Source organism: Pseudoliparis swirei, chromosome 13 (assembly GCF_029220125.1).
Source record: "Pseudoliparis swirei isolate HS2019 ecotype Mariana Trench chromosome 13, NWPU_hadal_v1, whole genome shotgun sequence".
Lineage (NCBI taxonomy): Eukaryota > Metazoa > Chordata > Actinopteri > Perciformes > Liparidae > Pseudoliparis > Pseudoliparis swirei.
Window position 1 is genome coordinate 5348326 of NC_079400.1, and position 21321 is coordinate 5369646.

At 39.3% G+C, this 21321-nt stretch overlaps 1 protein-coding gene across 8 annotated transcripts in view; it reads right to left on the bottom strand.

Annotated features, from left to right (window-relative positions):
- The window catches only part of LOC130203158 (calcium-activated potassium channel subunit alpha-1), an 81315-nt gene that overhangs the window by 34959 nt on the left and 25035 nt on the right, over positions 1-21321 (bottom strand). For 7 of the 8 annotated variants that reach the window (XM_056429070.1, XM_056429071.1, XM_056429069.1 and 4 more), the window contains exons 3-9: positions 13330-13391; positions 8686-8779; positions 8482-8593; positions 2817-2892; positions 1887-1962; positions 1607-1777; positions 65-156 (exon numbers count right to left, since the gene is read on the bottom strand). In XM_056429070.1, coding sequence (XP_056285045.1) covers positions 65-156; positions 1607-1777; positions 1887-1962; positions 2817-2892; positions 8482-8593; positions 8686-8779; positions 13330-13391 — 683 coding nt within the window. The remainder of the gene's footprint in view (positions 1-64; positions 157-1606; positions 1778-1886; positions 1963-2816; positions 2893-8481; positions 8594-8685; positions 8780-13329; positions 13392-21321) is intronic. The other variant, XM_056429068.1, reaches the window with a different exon arrangement.

The window sequence follows — 21321 nt, forward strand, 5'->3', positions numbered from 1 at the left end:
AAGAAAAGGCATGCAGAGAAGGTTCTACTGCGGCGGAGGCAGTAGAGCCTCCTTGAATACTTACTTTCTCCCATTAACCGCACTATAGGAACCACCATATTTCTTGCGGTTTCCTATTAACTCTATGATTTCAGGGACGTAGCTCGCAAACATGGCCTAAGGAGAAGATAAGAGACAGAAGAAGAGACTAAAAAAAAAAGATAGGCAAAGAAGAGCAGGTCCTCTATTTTAGATTTAGAAGATGAACTCTACTGTGTGTGTGTGTAGAAGTATTAGTATATATTTGTTCAAATTTAAAAAGGAGAAAGAAAATTAAAAAGTAAAAAATCATTTAAATTAGCCTTCTGAATGTAGCCTGTAGTTACATCACAGTTACATTCCAAATATTAAGAAAAGTATGAAAATGAAAAATGAAATTATAAGGCCAATATTTACGGATATTGGAAGAGTAAAGGAGAAAAAAGACAGCTGATGAGCGGTATGTCAATCTGCGATAGAAAAATAGAAATCATTAAGAAAAAGCCTTATGTGCCATGTTTCGTCCAACAAACACACGTCGGGTTGATTTGGATAGCGCTGCCCAATGGATGGCAGACATGACCTCTGAGGCTCGACACCTGGAGACCTCGACTGCCCTATTCAGTGTGAGGACTTCAAGCCAGATCCATCAATCTATTTACTCAGTATCATTTTATAAGTTAGAACATGAGTGAAAAAGGGGCACAAGTTCAATTTCACAGATTTTACGAGAGCAAAATAATAACCCTGAATGCATTAAATATAATTCTGTGAGTTTGAACAATGTCTGGTTTCACACCATCACTTTGAACTGACCACAATACAATCATTTAAAAGTCTCCTTGCCTGAAAGATAACATTAGATTACTTTGAGTGTGAAATGTATTGATTGAAAGTTTTTTAAAAATTATTGAAAAATAACATATTCAATGTGACTCAAACCCCTTTAAGACTCAACTCTACCCATAATACAGTGCGTCGCCATGCCGTATAATCCACTCCTGAATAATACTTTATAATCCGGATAATGGTTTCATCTAAATAATCTGTGGCTACTTTTTTCATCAGATAAATTCACTGTAGAAAATCCCACAAAGGATGCTTTTGGTAAGATTTAGAATGTATTTAACCTTTCTGTAAAATCTCACTTTCATGCATTTTACCTCTAAATATGTCTTTCAAAATGTCTGCAGACATAATGTCGCGACATCCATCAAGCTAGGCTATAACAAATCCTTCCTGTGTCATTGTGTTTGTTGGAAAGAGGGGAATGGGGGGGGGGGGGGAGCCACCTGAAACCGTAGTATTTTTACAGTTAATAAAAGATGCGATACATCTCCAATATTCTACGTCATATAGAAATCATTTTTAGAAAACGGAACAAAACTTCAGCATCATACCCTGAATAAATGCTGCAATACTGATCATACAACTCATACAATGCATCACATGCAACATACTGTGGTGTGAAGTGGTGAGCCACAAAAGCCCCCAGTGTAACCACCAGGTGAAGGTTAACACCTGGCGGGCTGTGATTGGTTGGCTGCATGCAAGATATTAAGCAGTAAGTAATGAGAGAGCTTTTTACCAAACCACCGAGGATGAAGAAGACCATAAACAGGCGGCCCAGGGTGGTTTTTGCATAAACGTCTCCGTAGCCAACAGTGGACATCGTGACCATGAGTAAGTAGACACATTCCCAGTAGGAAAGTGACTGGGAATTTTTGAAGTTTTCCCAAGGATCCCCAGAATTCTCCACCTGGAACAGAGGTCGAGGTTTGTTCAACAACCAGGAAAAAAGAAGGAAAGGGTTTTGCAATAACAACATACTTTCACAGACTGGCATCATTTTGCTCCCACTAACTCACCAAATGAATGAATCCTGCTGCAGTTAGCCATGTGCTTATGAAGATTGAACATAGGTTCACCAGCTTTATTGAGTTGCTAAATAAAAACACCCAAACAACAACATACAAGTTGGAATGATTAGTTATTACATTGGTATCATGAAACTAGATGTCCAAATGAGTTAAATTGGAAGATACATGCTGTAAAATGCATTATATAGTATTCATATTGCATTAAGTCATAATAACAGAAGAGGAAATCTGATTTAAATGTAAGACTTGGAAATAGAAAACACGTGATCCAAAAAATATAATATAAAATGCCGCACACATTATAAAACACCTGAGAGCTGTTGCATTCATTTAAGTTATTATTTTTTCAATTAACATGCATTGAATCACATTGCATACTAACTTTTTCAATACATTTCCATAAAAAGTGATATTGTATACCCATTAAGATATGATACATGTAAATGTAATGCTCTCCTCCCTGTGTATGTGATATGTATATGGGTGATGTTCTTTAAATAAGAGAACAAGTAGGAATAGCCCTGTACCCTCTCCTAAACTGAGCGAATGAGAGATTATTCTAAAACATTTTGTTGCGCCATAAGCTCTCCCTGACATCTGTGCAAAAAAGCTCCAACACTAAGAATCGTGGAGACAAACAGAGAGTTGTTTGATTCAAGACTCCCTCGTACGGTTCACGTTACTGACTCCAGTACTGAGGAGGAAACTTAATGTTATTGTTTACAGGATCAAATGATAGCAAACGCTCGTGATGCTTTTGCTTCAGGCAGGACATTATTGCATAAAGGCTTACTTCTCTCCTTGAACACACAACTATATTCATGCGTACAGCTTTACATGCAATGCCCACACATCAACAGGTTCAAACATCACAAGCAGTTTGATACATTGGCAGAGATGAGATTTTAATACACTTACCTTGTCTTTAGTATATTCAAAAACTGTAAAATTTCTGAGAACTGAATCAACCTTAACGCCCTTAAAAACCTCAAGCCTGTGGGAAAAAGACCATAAAGAAGTTATTAGTAACGAATAATAACAATTGGAACTAGAATGGGCACTCGGTAGAGCGCATACCTTCGCATATCACAAGATTGGGCATTGAATTATGAACATTTTGGCATAAATTGCATGCCAATTGGATACAAATTGACCGTGCTGTGGTAAAAAGAAGACCTTTGACCCGATTGATCCCAAAATCTAATCAAATGGTCCCCGGATAATAACCAATCATCCCACAAAATTCCATGCGTTTCGGTTTAAAACTTTTTTTGTTCTGCGAATAACACGCATACAAATAAATAAATAAATAAATACACGGCGATCAAAACATTACCTTCCGCATTTTCAATGCGAAGGTAACAACATCAGAAGCCATTCGACTGGGCAAGAATGCCATACCTTTCATACATTTCTCCATGTTCAGCAACTTCATTGGATTCATATTGATAAAAAGATAAACTCCAACTGATCAAACGACACTGAGCCTCACTGTATAATAAAATAAACGTTGTGGATTATGTGGAGAGCGCACCATCCCAGGTATCTCTTCACCAACAGTTTGTTCTAATCCGGCGTCTACCTGATACACATCTCATAACGTCGACGTTATGAAAATATGGATTATTAGAGACAGGTGGACACTGTCACCTCAAACTCACAGATTAAACAGACGTGACGTCAAATCCTAAATTTTAAGATATTTATAGGAATAAAAAATAGATATAATAGCTTTGCCAAGAGTTCAAGGACAGCAACACAAAACAGCTGTGACACCACCAGCCTGAGCTTCATATATTTGTCATACGCATCATTAAAGCTCCGTATGTGTTAAATCACACCTCGTCTTCAGAAAAACACGTCTGATAAAGCAAATGAAATAAAAAAATATTTTGTTTGTGTACAAGTACAATCCACCGCAGTGTCGATGCTGCATGAACAAATCAAATCAGCCAATAAAATCCATCTCTGCATGCTGTTAATTTCCCTCTGTGTGAATGCTAAAAGACACACATGAAAAGATTTTTCGGACAATCACTCAGCCAGAAAAATATAAATGAATTATGAAATGACGTCGTAGACCGTGGTGTGGCTTGCCAAAAAGCCAATTTCTCATTTCAAGTGAGCATTTGACAGATGGGGAACATCATACAGAGCAAATCCTGAACCTGAACCTGAACCTGCTCCAACTGGAGCCCAAAGACCTCTGGACACGCCAGCCTTCAGCTTTAGTGCAGATTCCACTGGTTCCCACGTCCCGCAGGTCTTACCCCAGTAGGAGATTACATGGAAGCATGACCCCAGGCTGTAGCAGATGCTGTCCTGGTCCTCTTTCTCGCTGACCTGCCCGTGGCCCATCCTGACCCTGTAGCCATTCTGGAAGAGCTCCCCGGTGGATTTCTTGCGCCTTCTTGTGTTAGAAACAGTCTGAGTGTGTGTGCCTCCATCGGGCGCCCTGTACACTAACATCTTCGTGGGAATCAAGTCTGGAAGTCGCTTTTGGTCGTCAAACGGAAAGTCCTAAAATTGTCTTCACATCCACACCTTCACAATTCTTTATCCACCTTGCCGGCTATCGTGTCGAAAAAGAATATGATCCTCCTCCAAAAAGAGAAAAAAAAAACACACAAAAAAGAATCGGGCGCTTTCGTGATATTTCCACCAAACAGGTTGGCGTCAAAAAAAGGACAGAAGCCTTTTTGATTTCAACTCATTCAGAGCATCCTCGCTGTGATCGGGCGCATTCGTCGAGCTTAAAGCAAACCCATTTGCCATCAGGATATTAGAGTGTAAGCTCCTTTAGGATTCATCCAGGGAAAGGAAGAGGCTGGGCAGGGAGTCTGTCCGTCAGCTGGCTTCACAACGTAACCTAGATCTCATCCCTACAACCCAACTGCTCTGGGCAAACCAAATTCCATTCTCTAATCTTGGACAAGAGCAGCATGTCTCGCCTTTATAGCAGGAAACAAGTCATGTGAATGACCAGTAAAGCTCTGTATGAACCCCAAAAAATAACAAGCGTTTGGCAATCATTGTGTTTTTTCTATGGATTTAGTGATTCTGTAATAATCCCTCAATTAATCACAGCTGATGTAATCACCGCCGTTGTAGTTGACGTTAAATCTAAAACGTCCCCGCAAACAGCAAAAATACAACAGCTGATGAAATCTAAGTCCTCAAAGTCCACTTAATCTGAACAATTTGAAATTTGTGTCACTGCAGCATCTGCCCTCACTATTTTCAGTCCAAACAATGAGCAGTATAAAAATTAAATAGATTCATATTTCTAAAGAGAAAAGGCACGGGAAAAAGCCTTATTTCAGAATTTCCTATAATTTCCGATAAAAATAACTAACTAAATTCTAAATGTTAAAGTGTAATCTTATACTAAATATAGTTGCACTTGATACTGTGTTCAATTTGTATTGTTATTCCACTGTTGTCTAATGAATGAATATAAACTTGGACTAATACGGGGTATTTCACAACTAACTAACTGTTTCTCACTTTTTCCCTTGATCAAATGATTATTATTTCCAGTACAATCTTTGGAAAAGTACAAACCTCTCCCAGGGGGGTTGTGTCCCTAAAGTGATGAACCACTGGCTCAGAGCGTGTGCATTAGAGGACATTTAGTTCCAGTACACAAAAGCCTCTCTGTTATTTTACTATCAGCTCCAGAGAAAGAAGCTGCAACATGTGGCTCCCAAGACAGGCACATCTTATCTGGATGAGTTATGTTCTGTTTACCTTATTACATTTAAAAGACTATGTTCACTGTCTGAGATAAATGTGCTACGAGTATTTCACACCTGCAGAAGGTCAGAATTTGCAGTAAAACATACCATTGTGCTTATTAGCTGCTGTATATCTTTTCAACATGAAGGCATTTTACACACAAAACATCTAAAATGTGTGTCATGCTCCCAGCTTTAAGCCTGCCATGCATCAATGTTAGTATGAGAGAATATTAACATATTCTTGGTGTGTATTTGTGTCAAAAAGTTCAGACGGGAGGTTTGAGTTTTGATCAGACGAGGGAGCTGGACAGCTGCAAACTGCTGAGCTGGTTATGACCTCCTTGATGGGTTAACCTCAGTTTAACCAAACAGTAAATCAGTCACTAATCCTCCGTGACCAACTGCTCAGCGGCCATATTGACTGAGATTATGCCCGACAGAAATACTTCCACTGGAACTCATTCTAAAAAACAGGACATTTTAGTATATTTTTTCAGGCTTCATGTCAATTTGAATGAGAATGTTCTTTTTGAATCATTCAAATCTGTAAACGGCCACCTGTGTGCATGAAGGCGTTGGATATTTTCTGTTGGGAATCTGGGATGAAGTGCGTGCATGAACGGCAGAGCAGATAACAAGAAGAGCAACACCTACACAAACAGTAACAGAGGAAGGTGTCACAGCAACAACAGCAGCGCTCACACGGGTTGAGTCAGGAATTCTGGACAATGCAGCCAAAACAATCATGTAGAGAAAATATTGCCATGTCATGTGAATGAATTTCTTTCTAAAATAAGTGATGGCTATATCATATCTCTCACAACTTCAGCAAACAAAAACAAAACTAGCAGCATCTCACTGAGCAGCTGAATTCTTCTGACGACTCTTGGAACCCAAAAACCAAATGGAGTTGAAGTATACTGTATATCGTTCTAGTTTGGTGGCTTGGTCAATCTATTCTGAATTATATCCTTATATATATATATATATATATATATACATATATATATATACAGTATATATTAGTTATTAGCATGTGGCTTGTTCGTAGCACATCTTTCAATCCACACAGACCTCAAAGAGGCTCTGCAGGGGAGAGGTATGGCGGGGGACGGACGGGGGGGGGGGAGGCATGGGTCAGAGGGATTAATTTGTGATTTTTATCTGCTCCTTTTAAACAACACCATGGTTTCTATGTATGTAGACAAAAAGTGGAGGCATAAGGAGAACATACACTACCGTTCAAAAGTTTGGGGTCATCCAGACAATTTCCTGTCTTCCATGGAATCTCTTTTTTTTTATTAAATCAAATGAATTGAATAGAAAATATAAAGTAGTCACAAGACATTGGTTAGAAATAATATAATTTTAATATTTGAAGTATTAATTTTCTTCTTCAGCTCAAAAGAAAAGGAGGGCCAGTATATATATCTATAGCATAATTTTTTTCTGTTTTCCATAATTGCTAACATAAGGGTTTTCTAATCAGACATTAGTCTTCTATTAGCAAACACAATACAAACAACAAACACTGGATAGTTTGAGGTGATGGTTGATGGAAATACACTCTCTGATATTTCAACTGGAGAAATTAGAAACAGACCCCTCCAGAATAGTCATTTACCACATAACAATGTATATTAATATTTTTTTTGTTAATGTTAATTATATTGAAAAAACAGTGCTTTTCTTTAAAAAAAAAACATTTCTAACACCCCAAAACTTTTTGGTAGTGTAAATAAAAGCAATAAAGAGCACAAAAGTAGAGCCAATGGGCATGCAATATAAAAACAAGCTTGTATATAAGCACTGTTTGCAACTACTATAATAATATTATGGACCATCTCCAGACTGCTCTAAAACGACAAAATCATGGCAATACTGTCATACTCTCTCGTGTCCACTAGATGGCAGCAGCAAGCAGCACTAGCTAGATCTACTTGTGTTGTTTTCACACTCAAAGTGACTCGCAGTGCATCAGCCCTGGGAAACCACACAGGCTCATTATGCAGGAAAACCACCAAGCTGCCACACGGACTCTAAAGCAGAGGGTCAAGGCTGGTGTCGGCGACAAGGAGGGCTCGTTCCTCAGCTGACAGGAGAAAGAAAAAGCAGCTAGTCTGAAGCCTGCGATGCAGCAAAACAACTGAGAGATCGCCTTAATCCTGTAATTCCTCACAGACCTCTCCAAGTAATGAGTCTCACACATTTAGCAGATTGACTTCTATTGTCGCGGTCAAGGCCCCGACAAAGCCGAGTGCCTGTCTTTCTAATCAATTTGCGTGTTTCACAATCACAACATGATGTCATATCGAGTGCTTGGAGAGTTGTGCCGGAGAGGTGAAGGGCATGTGAAGGACACCTGCAGAACAATGACCACTGCCCACAGCACATGCTCAAAGACGTGGAGCCGATTACATTTCCATTGAAATCAAATTGCACGAATGCAAGTTTAAATGGCACACCAGATGACGGCCATACAATATTTGATAGTGTTGATTAGTCTCACGAGTAATGCTCATTAAGACTCGCCATGCTTTACGCTGGTAATGCTGTGCAGAGTTTTTAATTTGATTAACTATGGTGTCATGCAACGATCCATAGAGTTAATGTCATGACAAAATTATCAAATATTTATGGCAAATATTGAAGGTGTTTTCTGGTAAAGTGAGTCTAGTGACGTTCTGAGATTATCTGGTGCGTTCTAACAGCTGTTAGATGCGTTAAATCCACTGGGTGGCAGCACACGCTCCAGGGAAATACAAACCCAAACAATCCACTCTCCAATGCAAGGTCTGTTAATCGGGCAATGGGAGCAATGGGAGCAATGGGAGCATCCTTACCGAGCCAGCTCCTGTTCAGGTACACGGACACAAACACTGGAGGAACCGTGAAGAAGTCGACCACCGAGTTCACCTCCAACCAGAACCACAGCTTGTCATTGGCAGCAATGAACTGATGGGAATGAAGGGTTAAAAGGTGAGATTCACAGTGTTCAGGTCCACGGATAAGAGTGCGAATAAAGGAAATCGACTCGTTTTACTTACACGGAGGCCAAAGTACAGCAAGAAGAACACGTTGAACGCCATGTCGATCTGCAACGTGAAGTCTTCATAGAAGTTCTGACAGGACTCGATTGGACTATGAGAGAAGGAGAGAAATGAAGTCTGTTAATCTCTTACAAGTATTGGTGGTCAAGTGAGGAAAGGGTTTGTACAATGCATATATATATATATATATGTTTGTATATATATCAATGGTATAAAAAGCTTAAAAGATGCATTCTTCTTTTCCTTTTTCCACTTTTAAGATTTCCAAAAGAAGAGGGAACTTAAGGGTTGAAAAAAGTGCAATAGTTCTTTTTTTCCAATGTTTTTTTCTGTTGAGGAAGGACATGCATTTATTGTCACTCAAGCAATAACTTGTCGAGATGCCCGATTAACCCTTAAATAACTGCAAAACAATCTGTCATATCCCAGGTGCCATATCGCATGATGAAAATGCCTCTCATTTCCTCTACGGCCCGCATTTCCGATCTCAGAAACAATTCAGGAACAAATGAATTCAAACGTGATGGAAATGCAGAGGCACGGCAGTAGTTTAAGGGTTAAATGCATGCAGGGTTCATGTCTTCTTTTATGAAATCAGGCAGCCATAACAAATGCTAGCAATGCAGTGAAGTCTCACCCTCAAAAAGCTTGTATCTGGCACTAAGAATTCAAATAAAGAGAAATTATTAACAAGATGAATGTGGCTGTAGTAGGTTAGTAGGATTGTAGGAAATATGAGCTGGAAGTTAAACGATATCCTTCTGAAATAGTATTCACAACTAAATTGAAAACACAGGTTCACATTCAAAATTCAAAACAATTGCATGGAGAAAGACAGTTAATGAATGTAATGTACAGCTGTGATGTTGAAAATACATTTGATTAATATACCATTTGAGTTAATAGTTGTCAAAAATGAAAGGGAAGATGTTTTGTGGTAGAAACAGTGACCGGTTAACCGTGTTAGTGCTGAAACAATTAGTGGATGAATCAATTAGTCGTTTGCCAGAACAGTTATGTTCAACACTTTTGTTATTTGATTAACTTGCTGGTTCCGTCTTCTAATATGTGATTATTTACTGTTTTTCATTTGGGTTTCATATCATTAATTCTGGGAACTTGTAGAAATGATGGATAGATCAAATAGAACAATCTACGATAGAATAACTGATAACGAAAATAATGATTAGCTGCAGCCGGGTCGGTAAATGAGATGATTAACAGGATAATAAAAGAAAAAATCTATTTCTGCGCCTACACTTTAAAAAAAAAATCAAAATTAAAATTATAATACGGGATTACAGCCTCTTTGTTGGTCTACTACACTCACATTCAACAGCAACCGTCTCCTCTGTGCTGTTTAATACCAGTCGGATTAAAGCAAATTGCTTTTGGTATGTAAAGAAATAAATAAAAATCCCACAAACTCTGTTTGATAAAACGTCCTTGTGGAGTTGGAATTAGGTAACATTGAAATACCTCGGGGATTATTTTTGAACCGATTTGGTGCACAGGAGTGACACTCAGTTGATGACCAGGTCGGTGATGTGATGAGAACTCAATCTGTCTTCATCGGCCTCACGCTTACCGTCACACCTCATCCCAGGTTCAAGCGAGGCATTATTGATAAAAAATCATATTTATTTAACTTTATATTTATCTCAAGGGCTGGAAAAAAAAAAATTTCAATAAAAGATAATTTTTTTGCATCTTCAATTTAAAACCCTACACACCCTGACCATGGGGGGGGGAAAGGGCAAACGCCTGAAAATGACTTCTTGTCAGATCAGCACTTTTACAAATAAAATATGTTTAGATTGTACTCTAGCTGGATGAATTCCTCCTCCTGTTGCATCGTAGGAGCTCCTCGACACTTTTCCTTTATTAGTTTTTCTCATTTATTCCAAGTAAGCGGTACATTGAACACAACTGTTACATTCGATTGTCTCGCTCTGGATAATTCCTCAAAAGTAACAACGAAGATAAAGAAGAAGAAAAAGGGGATCTTCTTTTTGGCATCTCTAAGAATAGTCCTAATACATGTTGCATAGTTCTTCCCTCATTCACATTAATGACACATCCCTGTCGTAGCAGGATGACGGACCATACAGCGGTGCTAAATAATTGAGTTTCAGTGGACCTGCAAGAGGACGAAGCCTGTTATGGATCACTTCCTGCCCAAAGTCACTCTGGTCTCTCTCCATCCATCCAGACTCAGATCAAACAGTATAGGAGACCTTGATGTTATGGGATGGCACTGCAGAGAAGCTAATGCACTGAGAGTGAAAGGTCACGCAGATCACTTCAACCCGGTATTGTTAGAAAATCTTCAATACTGTACGAGTTAGAATACAATACATGTTTTATTTTCCTATACCTTACTTTCAGCAATATAAGTATTTATTTTTTTAAGAAACCGCTAAAGTAGTTAGAAGCTCGAGAGTTTTCTATCCTATTTCTGTTCAAATGGTTTCCAAATGCAGCAGGAATCTATTTTCAGCTAAAACTGCTCCGACGAACTCACTGTAAGCGGATGAAAAACTGTCATAAGTCTTTATTTTTGGAGAGTTTCATATGATAATGTCATGTATGTTGTACAGATTGAAAAGCCCTCTGGGATTTTGAGCTATAAAATAAATTTAATTAAAAAGAATTGAAGTCAGCAACTCAAAGATAATACTCTAGGACAACTATATGCCAGGCTGTGGGTTTGCCGGCTTGTTGTGAAGTTGTTCTGCCCCCTAGTGGCAAAACAATAAGAGTATACTCATAAGAGTATGACCAAGTATTCAACCCCAGCTTAGTCCAGCGCTCCGTGTTGAGGTTTGACACCCAGCTCTACTTTAACATCTATGAAACACCGGCCAACGTGGAAGCGTGTGGTGCAAAGTAAGACATGACTACAGCTTCCGGAAGTTAAACTCCCCGTGGCGGCGAACCGTCTCCTTCCTCTTTGTGCAGCTCGTAGCTGGAGTTCTTCTTCCAGCCAGGTCAGCCTGCCCATCATAGGACAGCCTCACAAGCCCCACAAGACTAATTACAGGAAGGGCTGGATCGGTTACTGTCAGCGGCCCCTTCGAAGCATGCAGCGGGGCAGTTGACCTGCCGCTCCCTCTCTAAGTACCGGCCTTGTCGGCTTGACGGGTCGTGAAGAAATACTGAATAATAGAAAGACCTTGACATGACTGAATGAAAACGGGGACAAAGAGCCTTGCAGATGAATATGAATATAAGTCATTGAACAGGTGCCGCAGCATCATACCTCATTGTGTATTTATAACAAGGGCCTCTCTTATGCGCGAAAAGGTTAAAGACGGAGGTCGTAGGTCATCCTTAATCAGGTGCAAAAGGCATCAGGCCTTCTGAGGACAGGGGGCCGCAGATGGCATTTGGTGAGGGTGTAACTCTACCTGAGCCTGTCCAGTTAGTGAAATAAGATCATGCTCGCAAGCCAAGCCCTCAGCTGTGTGGAGTCTTATGAAATAACAGATAACCTGAACGCCCGCCTCCAGGAGCGTGAGCCAGATTATGCAGCGGAAACTCCCCCTCCGGGTTTGATAAAAGCTTTTTTATCCTGGTTTATTTTGCTCTGCCTCTTAATGGCACATCCTGTCCAAACGCCACCGGGACGCAGCAACACGGTACACTGCAGCGTACACATGGAGCTGAAAGGCTTTCCCACTTCCTCCAGTTCGATGAGTGACGGTGATTGGCTTTGAACAGGAACTTGGGTCCTTCCTGCCTATTTAGGAGTTTGATCCTTTTAATATAGAGTTTAAGCGGCTGTTTGTCAGCAGAGATTGCCGGCAAGCTCGGAGCAGGTTACCTGGAAGCTGATTGAATCATAACAGCCAGCAAGTATGTGTGTGTGTGTGCTCTCAGATACCATCCAGGCCACAGAGCACTCGTGTTATCAAGGCTAAAACTACACCATATGCATAATATGAGAATTTACGAGAGGGTAGGAAAGAGGTTAATGACTGAAGTCGCTGAGGGTAATGCAAATCATGAATCTCTCAATAACACATAAACAAAGACCATCACACGTAGAGCATAATTGCAACATTATCTACATTCCTCTGACATAAAACTGATGATTCAAAACTTTTTATTGTAAGAAAGCAACTGTACGCTTTAAGGGACATCAGGACCGAACACATTGAAACCGACTCGGAGCCACTTTGCAGTTTCCTAATCTCTCAAATATTGTGCAGTGGAAGAAGTTAAACATGGACCAACTAGAATGGACACTCGGTAGAGCGCATACCTTCGCATATCACAAGATTGGGCATTGAATTATGAACATTTTGGCATTAGTTGCATACCAATTGGATAAAAATTGACCGTGCTATGGTAAAAAGAAGATGTTGACCTTTTCATGACCTTGACCTTGACCTTTGACCCGATCGATCCCAAAATCTAATCAAATGGTTCCCGGATAATAACCAATCATCCCACCAAATTTCATGCGATTCGGTTTAAAACTTTTTTTGTTATGCGAATAACACGCATACAAATAAATAAATAAATAAATAAATACACGGCGATCAAAACATAACCTTCCGCATTTTCAATGCGAAGGTAATAAAGCAGATTTGCATTAATAGTGAAGTATGTTGGAAAAAATGTATAAATACTTACTCAGAAGAATCTATGAAGTATATAACAAGGGCTCCAATGCTGAGAGCAAATACGAGCACCACCTGGGGGAAATGAGACAAAAGGAGGATGATGAGGAAAATGCTTTTGTTAAAGTGCACTATTCATGAAACCAGAAAAATAAATGGATCAGTGAGAAATTAAAGATATTAGCAAATTAAATTCAAAGAAAGAATTCATAAAATATATAGATGTATATTTAGAGCTGCAACAATTAGTCCAAAAAATTCAAAGGAATCTGCATCTTCTTGGAACAAAACAAACCATGTGAGTATGTCAAGTCAGGCTTTTGGGAGATTTGGATTGATATGTTTCACTATTATTTATTTTATTTTTTACATTTTACAGAATAAACTTAAAGTGACAGAGGAGCAAACACATTAACAGGCATGATACATTTGCTAAACACCTTGAAATTACCAAAATGTGTGTTCAGGGTGCTGAGCGAATGTTTAATGCCGATAAGTGAGCATTGACAGACCTTGATACATCGCAGCAGCCTGTTATAATTGTGTTATATAAACCAAAAAGCGAGAGTCACAGTTTGGAACAGCAGTGTCACAAATCAGTTACTGTATATCCGATAGTGTAAATAAACAGGCGAGAGCTCGGCTCATCACGTAAATAGGCAGCGGAGGAGTGGGCGGGGTGACAGAAAGGGCTTCAGTTTTCACAGACTGGTAAGAATAAAAACCAGGGCATTGCTTTTACTCTGTCACGTCGTCTTTCTGCAGGGGGGGGGACAGCTGCTGAATAAATGGATGCCTGGAGGAGGTGGAGAGACGTTCAGAGCGGACTGGGAGGCAGGTTGCAGGGAAATAAACATGAGATCCAGAGGTGTTAGCAAACAGAGCAAGAGTTGTCAGGCGACAGCTCCGAAACAGATATGGCTTCGATGAAACTGAAGCAAATACCACAGGAAATCAGACTCAACTGCGAATACAAATAGTTAAATGGGAAATAAACATACTAAACTAGAACGGGCACTCGGTAGAGCGCATACCTTCGCATATCACACGATTGGGCATTGAATTATGAACATTTTGGCATTAGTTGCATGCCAATTGGATAGAAATTGACCGTGCTATGGTAAAAAGAAGATTTTGACCTTTTCATGACCTTTGACCCGATTGATCCCAAAATCTAATCAAATGGTCCCCGGATAATAACCAAGCATCCCACCAAATTTCATGCGATTCAAGAAGATGTTGACCTTTTCATGACCTTGACCTTTGACCCGATCGATTCCAAAATCTAATCAAATGGTCCCCGGATAATAACCAATCATCCCACCAAATTTCATGCGATTCGGTTAAATACTTTTTGAGTTATGCGAGTAACACGCATACAAATAAATAAATAAATAAATACACGGCGATCAAAACATAACCTTCCGCATTTTCAATGCGAAGGTAATCAGTATATTTCGCTATTTAGAGGTCATAGAGAGCTCGAGGTGACCACCAGTCTCACCTCACTGTGGACACTCAGAATCACACACAACACACAACAGTACAATTAAAGAGCGACTGCTGTCATGTTGCGTTTGTGGAAACTGGAAAAGGAAGTGGAAGGTCATCAGGAACGTTACCCAATGAGAGCATACATATTGCAGAGTAGGCTACAAAGCAACGAAAATGCAAGACAGATCATGAATTGGTGAATTTTACACTTTGTAATAAAAATAATGTTCACCGTACATCATTTATTAATATTTAGAACAGGGTTGGGCAATAATGCAATGATAATTCATTGTCTTGATATGGAATCATATCTTGAATCATATTGTAATTTTTTTTTTTTTAAAGATATAGAAAGCGTGAAACACAATTACATCGCCTAAATTGATAATAACAAGCACATACCAACTAAAATGTCTCTAAAATCAGATCCTTTTGCACTTAAGTTCAGTAATAATCCTTTAATTCACATATAAGTATGCACAACTATGAGGTTAATTCATAAGGACTATGTATTCAATTAACACAAAATGTGCTCTATCATGATATTTAACTCTAAATCTGTCCTTCTGTACACATTACATCTATTGTTCTGTCCATCCTGGAGAGGGATCCTCCTCTGTTGCTCTCCTGAAGGTTTCTTCCCTTTTTTTTCCCCTGAAGGGTTATTTGGGAGTTTTTCCTGATCCGATGCGAGGTTTTGGGGCAGGGATATCTATGTGTACAGATTGTAAAGCACTCCGAGACAAATTTGTAATTTGTGAAATTGGGCTTTACAAATAAACTGAATTGAATTGAAATTGAATTGAATTGAAAATATCTTTCTCTCAAGATATGAAGAAATATAGATATCTGGATAGATGATGATTTGGCAATATCGCCCCGCTCTAATTTAGAAGTCAAAGAGCAAAACACCTTATTAATCCTGTCGCAGCATAAGTATCCTCATTTCCCCTTGTACAAGTCGGCGCTAATGCTGGAGCCAGAAAGGTTTCTGCCAGACAGCAGAACAAATGTTTTACATTCTGAAATACAATGCCAGGCTATCTGCGACCCTACCGGGCTTTCATCCATTTAGAAATGACACAATGGCCGTCCTGAACAAGAAACCAATGGGCATCCATAATGAATGCGCTCAGACTAATTCATTTCCATGATGTGAAATTGTATTGTCAACCTGCAACCACTGATGGCTCTATAGTGACAAAAAGCACCCGCATGCATATTTAAATGACCCTTCCTCTTTGAAAGCCAGGAAATCTCTTGATGCCCCTGACGTCCCAGTTTAGAAACTGGAAACAATGTTGGTGCAACCCTAGAAATGCTAATGCCACCGGCTGAGGGAGATTCAGCGACGGCAGTAAATCACACACAGGCTGCAACGAAGAGGGGGCGATCATGACTGGGTTTGTCAATGAGGTGACGGCAGATGGTGCCAGCGTCATCATTCATCTCAGTCAGCGGATAATGATGCATCACATCTGTATCGGGAGAAGCTTCCAGCTACAAGGAGGCACAGAGATGTCAGACTCAAAGGGGGGGGGGGGGGGCACCTCATGATGGAGAGAGCAGCCAAGACTCTCAGTCCAATCTGCATTTAATTAGTTGCCAACACACATCTTGTACTATTCTTTATTCAATGCTGTTGCCAAGAAAAAGATGGAACATAGAAGAAGGAAATCACAAAGTGATACAAGAATATATGTTAATTTTTCCTAAAATGACATCATAATTATCATTCGCTGACCAGAAGAAAATATGTACTGGCAGATATTTTTTTCAGAATTACATAAAGAAATCCAGATAAATTCTGCAGTATTATTAGAAAAGAGACCAATTCAAATCAAGTTACAAGGCCTTAGAGACAAGTCCATTTCCATATGCAAATTCAATGTTTAGTATACATACATACATATTTTAGGTTAAATATTGGGACTGAGCATGTGAACTGTACTACAGATTGTTAAATCCTTTAAATGGCTAATCCCGTAATCACTTAAATAAACTTGAGTGGGTTTACTTTCGAATCTCAAAATAAGCTTTTAAGGAGTCAAAGTCCTCTTGACTTTTCAAGTCTCAGGTCAAGGAGTAAAAAAACTAGCACAGACACAATCGGCACAAAAATCCCCAAAACTGGGGGAAATGAAGTTGGTTGAAGAAAATTGGAAATAAAATGTAATAATTTGACAAAGAAATCTCCACCTTCAACTATGAAGGGTTTTAAATGTTTAGCGATACCAAAACCCCAAAATCGTAATCGTATGCGTGTGAAAAATTATTTTCAGTGCACTTTCACAACAGATTATAAACACCAGCCATCATCCCCGTCTATGATGCACAGTACGTCACGGCCCTGCAGAGCGCACCAGCAGGTCTCAAGCATTCAGAAGTCAACCTACAAACATCAGAGAACCCACTCCAGCTCCTCCACTCTTCCTGCAGTGTGACTCACCACCGACCAGCGTGAATAATCTGACAAAGAAACGGGAACTTTGCTTAGGCAGAAGAAATAATATATATTTTGCTGTGTGGAGCAACTCAAAGTCCAAGGTGAAAACACCCTCACTGATATTTTGGAATAACATTTGTATTTTTTTGCAATTGGGGAAGGAGACAATGGTTGTTGGGTGCAAATGAACGACGGAAGCTTTTAGCTCATTGTGTATTATAAGCACAGTTAATATTACTGTGCATCAGTTAACAGAAATGTATCCGATGAGCGCTCACTGAGATTTAGGAACGGTAGAAACACGCTTTCCACGATCTGCAGTGGGAGGCCGTATTCCTCCGTGAGCTGCTACAGTCTCTAAAAACAGGATTCAGAGCAACCAGGTGTCGGGTTGTTCTATATTCCATTAAAGCCTGCGGTCACTGTGGGATCAAAGCTCTCATTGGTGGGATGCCAGAGATTTGTGTGTGTGTGCAGTCGACTGTGTTGTGGTTGAACCCTCAGGTTCCCCACCTTCGTATTCAGTTCATGCAACTTAAATGCGCATGAGCCTGGTGTTCCTCATGGGTGACCCCCGTCTGGCCCTCGGCAGCTTCTTAGGAACCAGTGCTGCAAAATGACCCGACGACCTTCTTGACAGCCAGTCTATGTTTCTTTCCTCAAATACCATATTGATAAATATGGCATCTTGGGCATAATGGCAAACACAAAAATAGTGAACAGCACAATAGAGGGGGGAAATCTAAATGAATGACCCATCCTTAAGCTGAGTATTGCATAAGGATGTCATATCAGACTGATGTGAATTGCTACATACGTGTATTTTAATTTTCCTTTATCAGCTTTTTTTTCCAGAACTTCAAAACTAGTTTTGAGTGGCAGAGTGATCAAAATTGAAAAAAAACATTCTCAGGCATGAAAAAGTATTTGTTAATTGGAATTATTGAGAGTTTCTAGTCATTTTCCCTCTCTGAAAAACTACAAGACAAATTTAGAAAAAGTTTACGCACACACGACAATGTAATTATTCATTCTTTATATTATTATTTGTATTTTTTTATTGACCATGAATCACCCTGCCAAGATGCCACAAATCAACTTACCACACAATCTTTTAATTACACATTTGATGCCTGTGTGTTTTGGAGCAGCTGTGAATGTGAGGCCCTGTGAGAGACACCTTGAGCATCACGACTGGCCTCAAGAACTAGACTTTGTTTACAGACCTGCTGCAGTTTATCCTTCTCCAGGGGGATAACAGCAAATTAGCATGTTTACGACCAGAGACATACACGTGATGGACTGCAGCGCTGATGAACACACACTCTGAATGAACGTCTACTGTTGGTCATTACTGTTGAACTCCTGCTCCTTTGCAGCTGATGGGACATCTGTGATGTATGATGCAACTTCAGCTCTGGAGCAGCATGATGGATGATGACCATGATGACCACTCACATCAGTGACCTGTTGATGCTTTGGGGTTCTCAAGTGTCTATTTAGGGCACTTAGTACACACAGGGCTGAATTAGGGCTCCACAATCATGGCTCAAATAATAATCCTGATTATAATGCGAGATTTCAGTCTATGATTGTCAATCAGAATTATGAGTCTTTGCTGATAGGGTAAACAATTACCGAAAGGCCCTTTTTGTGGATCAACCTTGTGGATGTTTTTGAACTACACAATCTTAAAGATCATCAATGTCTTAAAAGATGTTGTTATACAACTTAATTAGTCTCGTTTGTGATCGCAGCAGCAAAACAGGCTCACAATATAAATCATCTGCGAACAAACCAAACGTTTTGATAATCCTGCCAAGATGTTCTCATTAGACATAAAAATATAAACTCTACGTGGAAATTAGATGGTTAAGAAAAAGAGAGATTGGGCCTTTAAGAGACGTCTAATGCGTCCCTGTTCAGCTCAGACATGCGCTCACTGGCAAAGTCTGCATGTGCAAAAACACATTTTTATTGAATTTGTCTTAAATGAAATATGTCCTTCTATGCTTTTTTGTTGTATTGTATATATTGCGCATTTTTTTAGACTTAATATTAATATTTTAAATTTACTCTGTAACCTCGCTTGCTACTGCTATATTTCCCCCTGTGGATGAATAAAGTTTATATTCATATGTTCATCTCTCTAACATGCATACTAATGGAGTCTCGGATGCGCCTCCTGAAGCCTGGTACCCTCTGAAGTATGCTCTTACTATAATCCAGCATATGTTTCATGTGTGTCCTATCGATGGCAAGACTCCTTCTGCTATATAAAAAAAAAAATTTTTTTTAAAAGAACAATTTCACAGTTATTGGGATCACACTCAAGGGTAAAGAGTCACCGGGCTCCTCGTGTTTAAAGTTTTCAGTGCGAACGGCAATTAAATATCGTGTGCTGAAAATTTAAAAAATGTTGGATTACTTTTTTCCACGAGTAACATGCAACTCTGATCCAAGCTAAAATTCCTTACGAGGATTACATTTACAATTTGGGAAAAGAATGAGGGGGAAAATGAAGCCTGGCATTATTGGCTCTATCAGAGATTGAAGCTTCATACATTGAGCTATAACAAATGCCTCAAATCTTAATGAAACACTCACGTCATCTTGGCAGAAAGTATCACATTACTCATCATCAGATAAGATAACAATCAGATTGAATAATGTGCTGCAGTCACTGACGACAGCAGCAGAAGGATGATACATATTAAATAATCCCCAGACGTGTGTGGTAAGAAAGTAGCTCATCGTGTGTCATTCTGGTCATGCCCGAGCTGTTTTATCCATCGAGTGATGCACGACTGGAAAAACTGAAAGACAGAGCTGGACTGGTTCAACGTGCCAGTCTGCAAAGTGTATGACCCTGCCAGAGATATTTCTTCATCCTCTGGTTCATCAAGGACATGAGTGACCATGTGGAACCACAGAGTTGGTGGCTCATAACTGCAGGAGGATAGAGAGCCCATAAAACATCCAGGTGTGGCAGGGGACCAAAGAAAATGAAAGACATAAAGTTAATGTTTCATTTTCTGAACTTTAGCACAAAGTAATATCTTTAGTGCAAAAACTGCTGAAGGTTTTATGACATTACTGGCTCATGTGCCGTTTCTAATTAGTATTTTGGCAGAGTCCATAAACCAAAGGAGTTTATGTTTATTCAGAACACTTTTAGAGTAGGGCATTAATGTCTATTTAAACCAAATGCTGCCAGAGAAAAATAAATAATATAATTAACAATTCTGTTAGTCGGTTTTCCTTCAAGCAACAAACCACAAAGAAACCACAAACCCCAGAGGACGATTCTCTCTTGCATTAAACCCAACAAGTCTAAAATTACTGAGAGTATTTTTACACCTTCTTCTCACATTTGTGTTCTGATGTGCAATGAAGTGTACTCCAGGATCTATGTCACCACTGAACACAGCCATCAGAGACGCTGAGTGGGGTCAACGGTCAAACACACTGGAAACTTCTGACTGAAGACAGGGAAAATATATATATTTATATATATATATATATTTATATATATATATATATGATATGATGATATGATATGATATTCCTTTATTTGTCCCACAGTGGGGAAATTTTAAAAATCGTCATTATATGTTTTTAAAGATAAGAGGAAGAGAAAAAAGAAGACCCTATTTCCAGGAGAAAGTATTCCATCATCATTGTGTGGGTCTATCAAATATGTGCAAGAACATATCTCTGGAAGTTTAAAGTATGAAGGCTGTATTTCTACGGTCTACCTGACAACTGTTGCTAGGAGAAAAAGAAGAAAAAAAATCACAATCGCTGCGATACATTTTCCTGAGTTGTTAAATCCTCCTTCACAATATCATAAACTTCTGCAGTGTTTCGCTATCTGATAAACAAATAAAATGGTGACGCCCATTTCGATGGAATATTCTGAGCTGTCCAACAGGAAAAAAGTTCACATTGATGAATTTTCTTACTCCAAATAAATAGGACAGGCTTTTCCTTCAATTTGGATGATACTCGTGTCATTAGGTTGAGAACTAAAACACTGTTTGCATAATTTGTGACTTTGGGGGA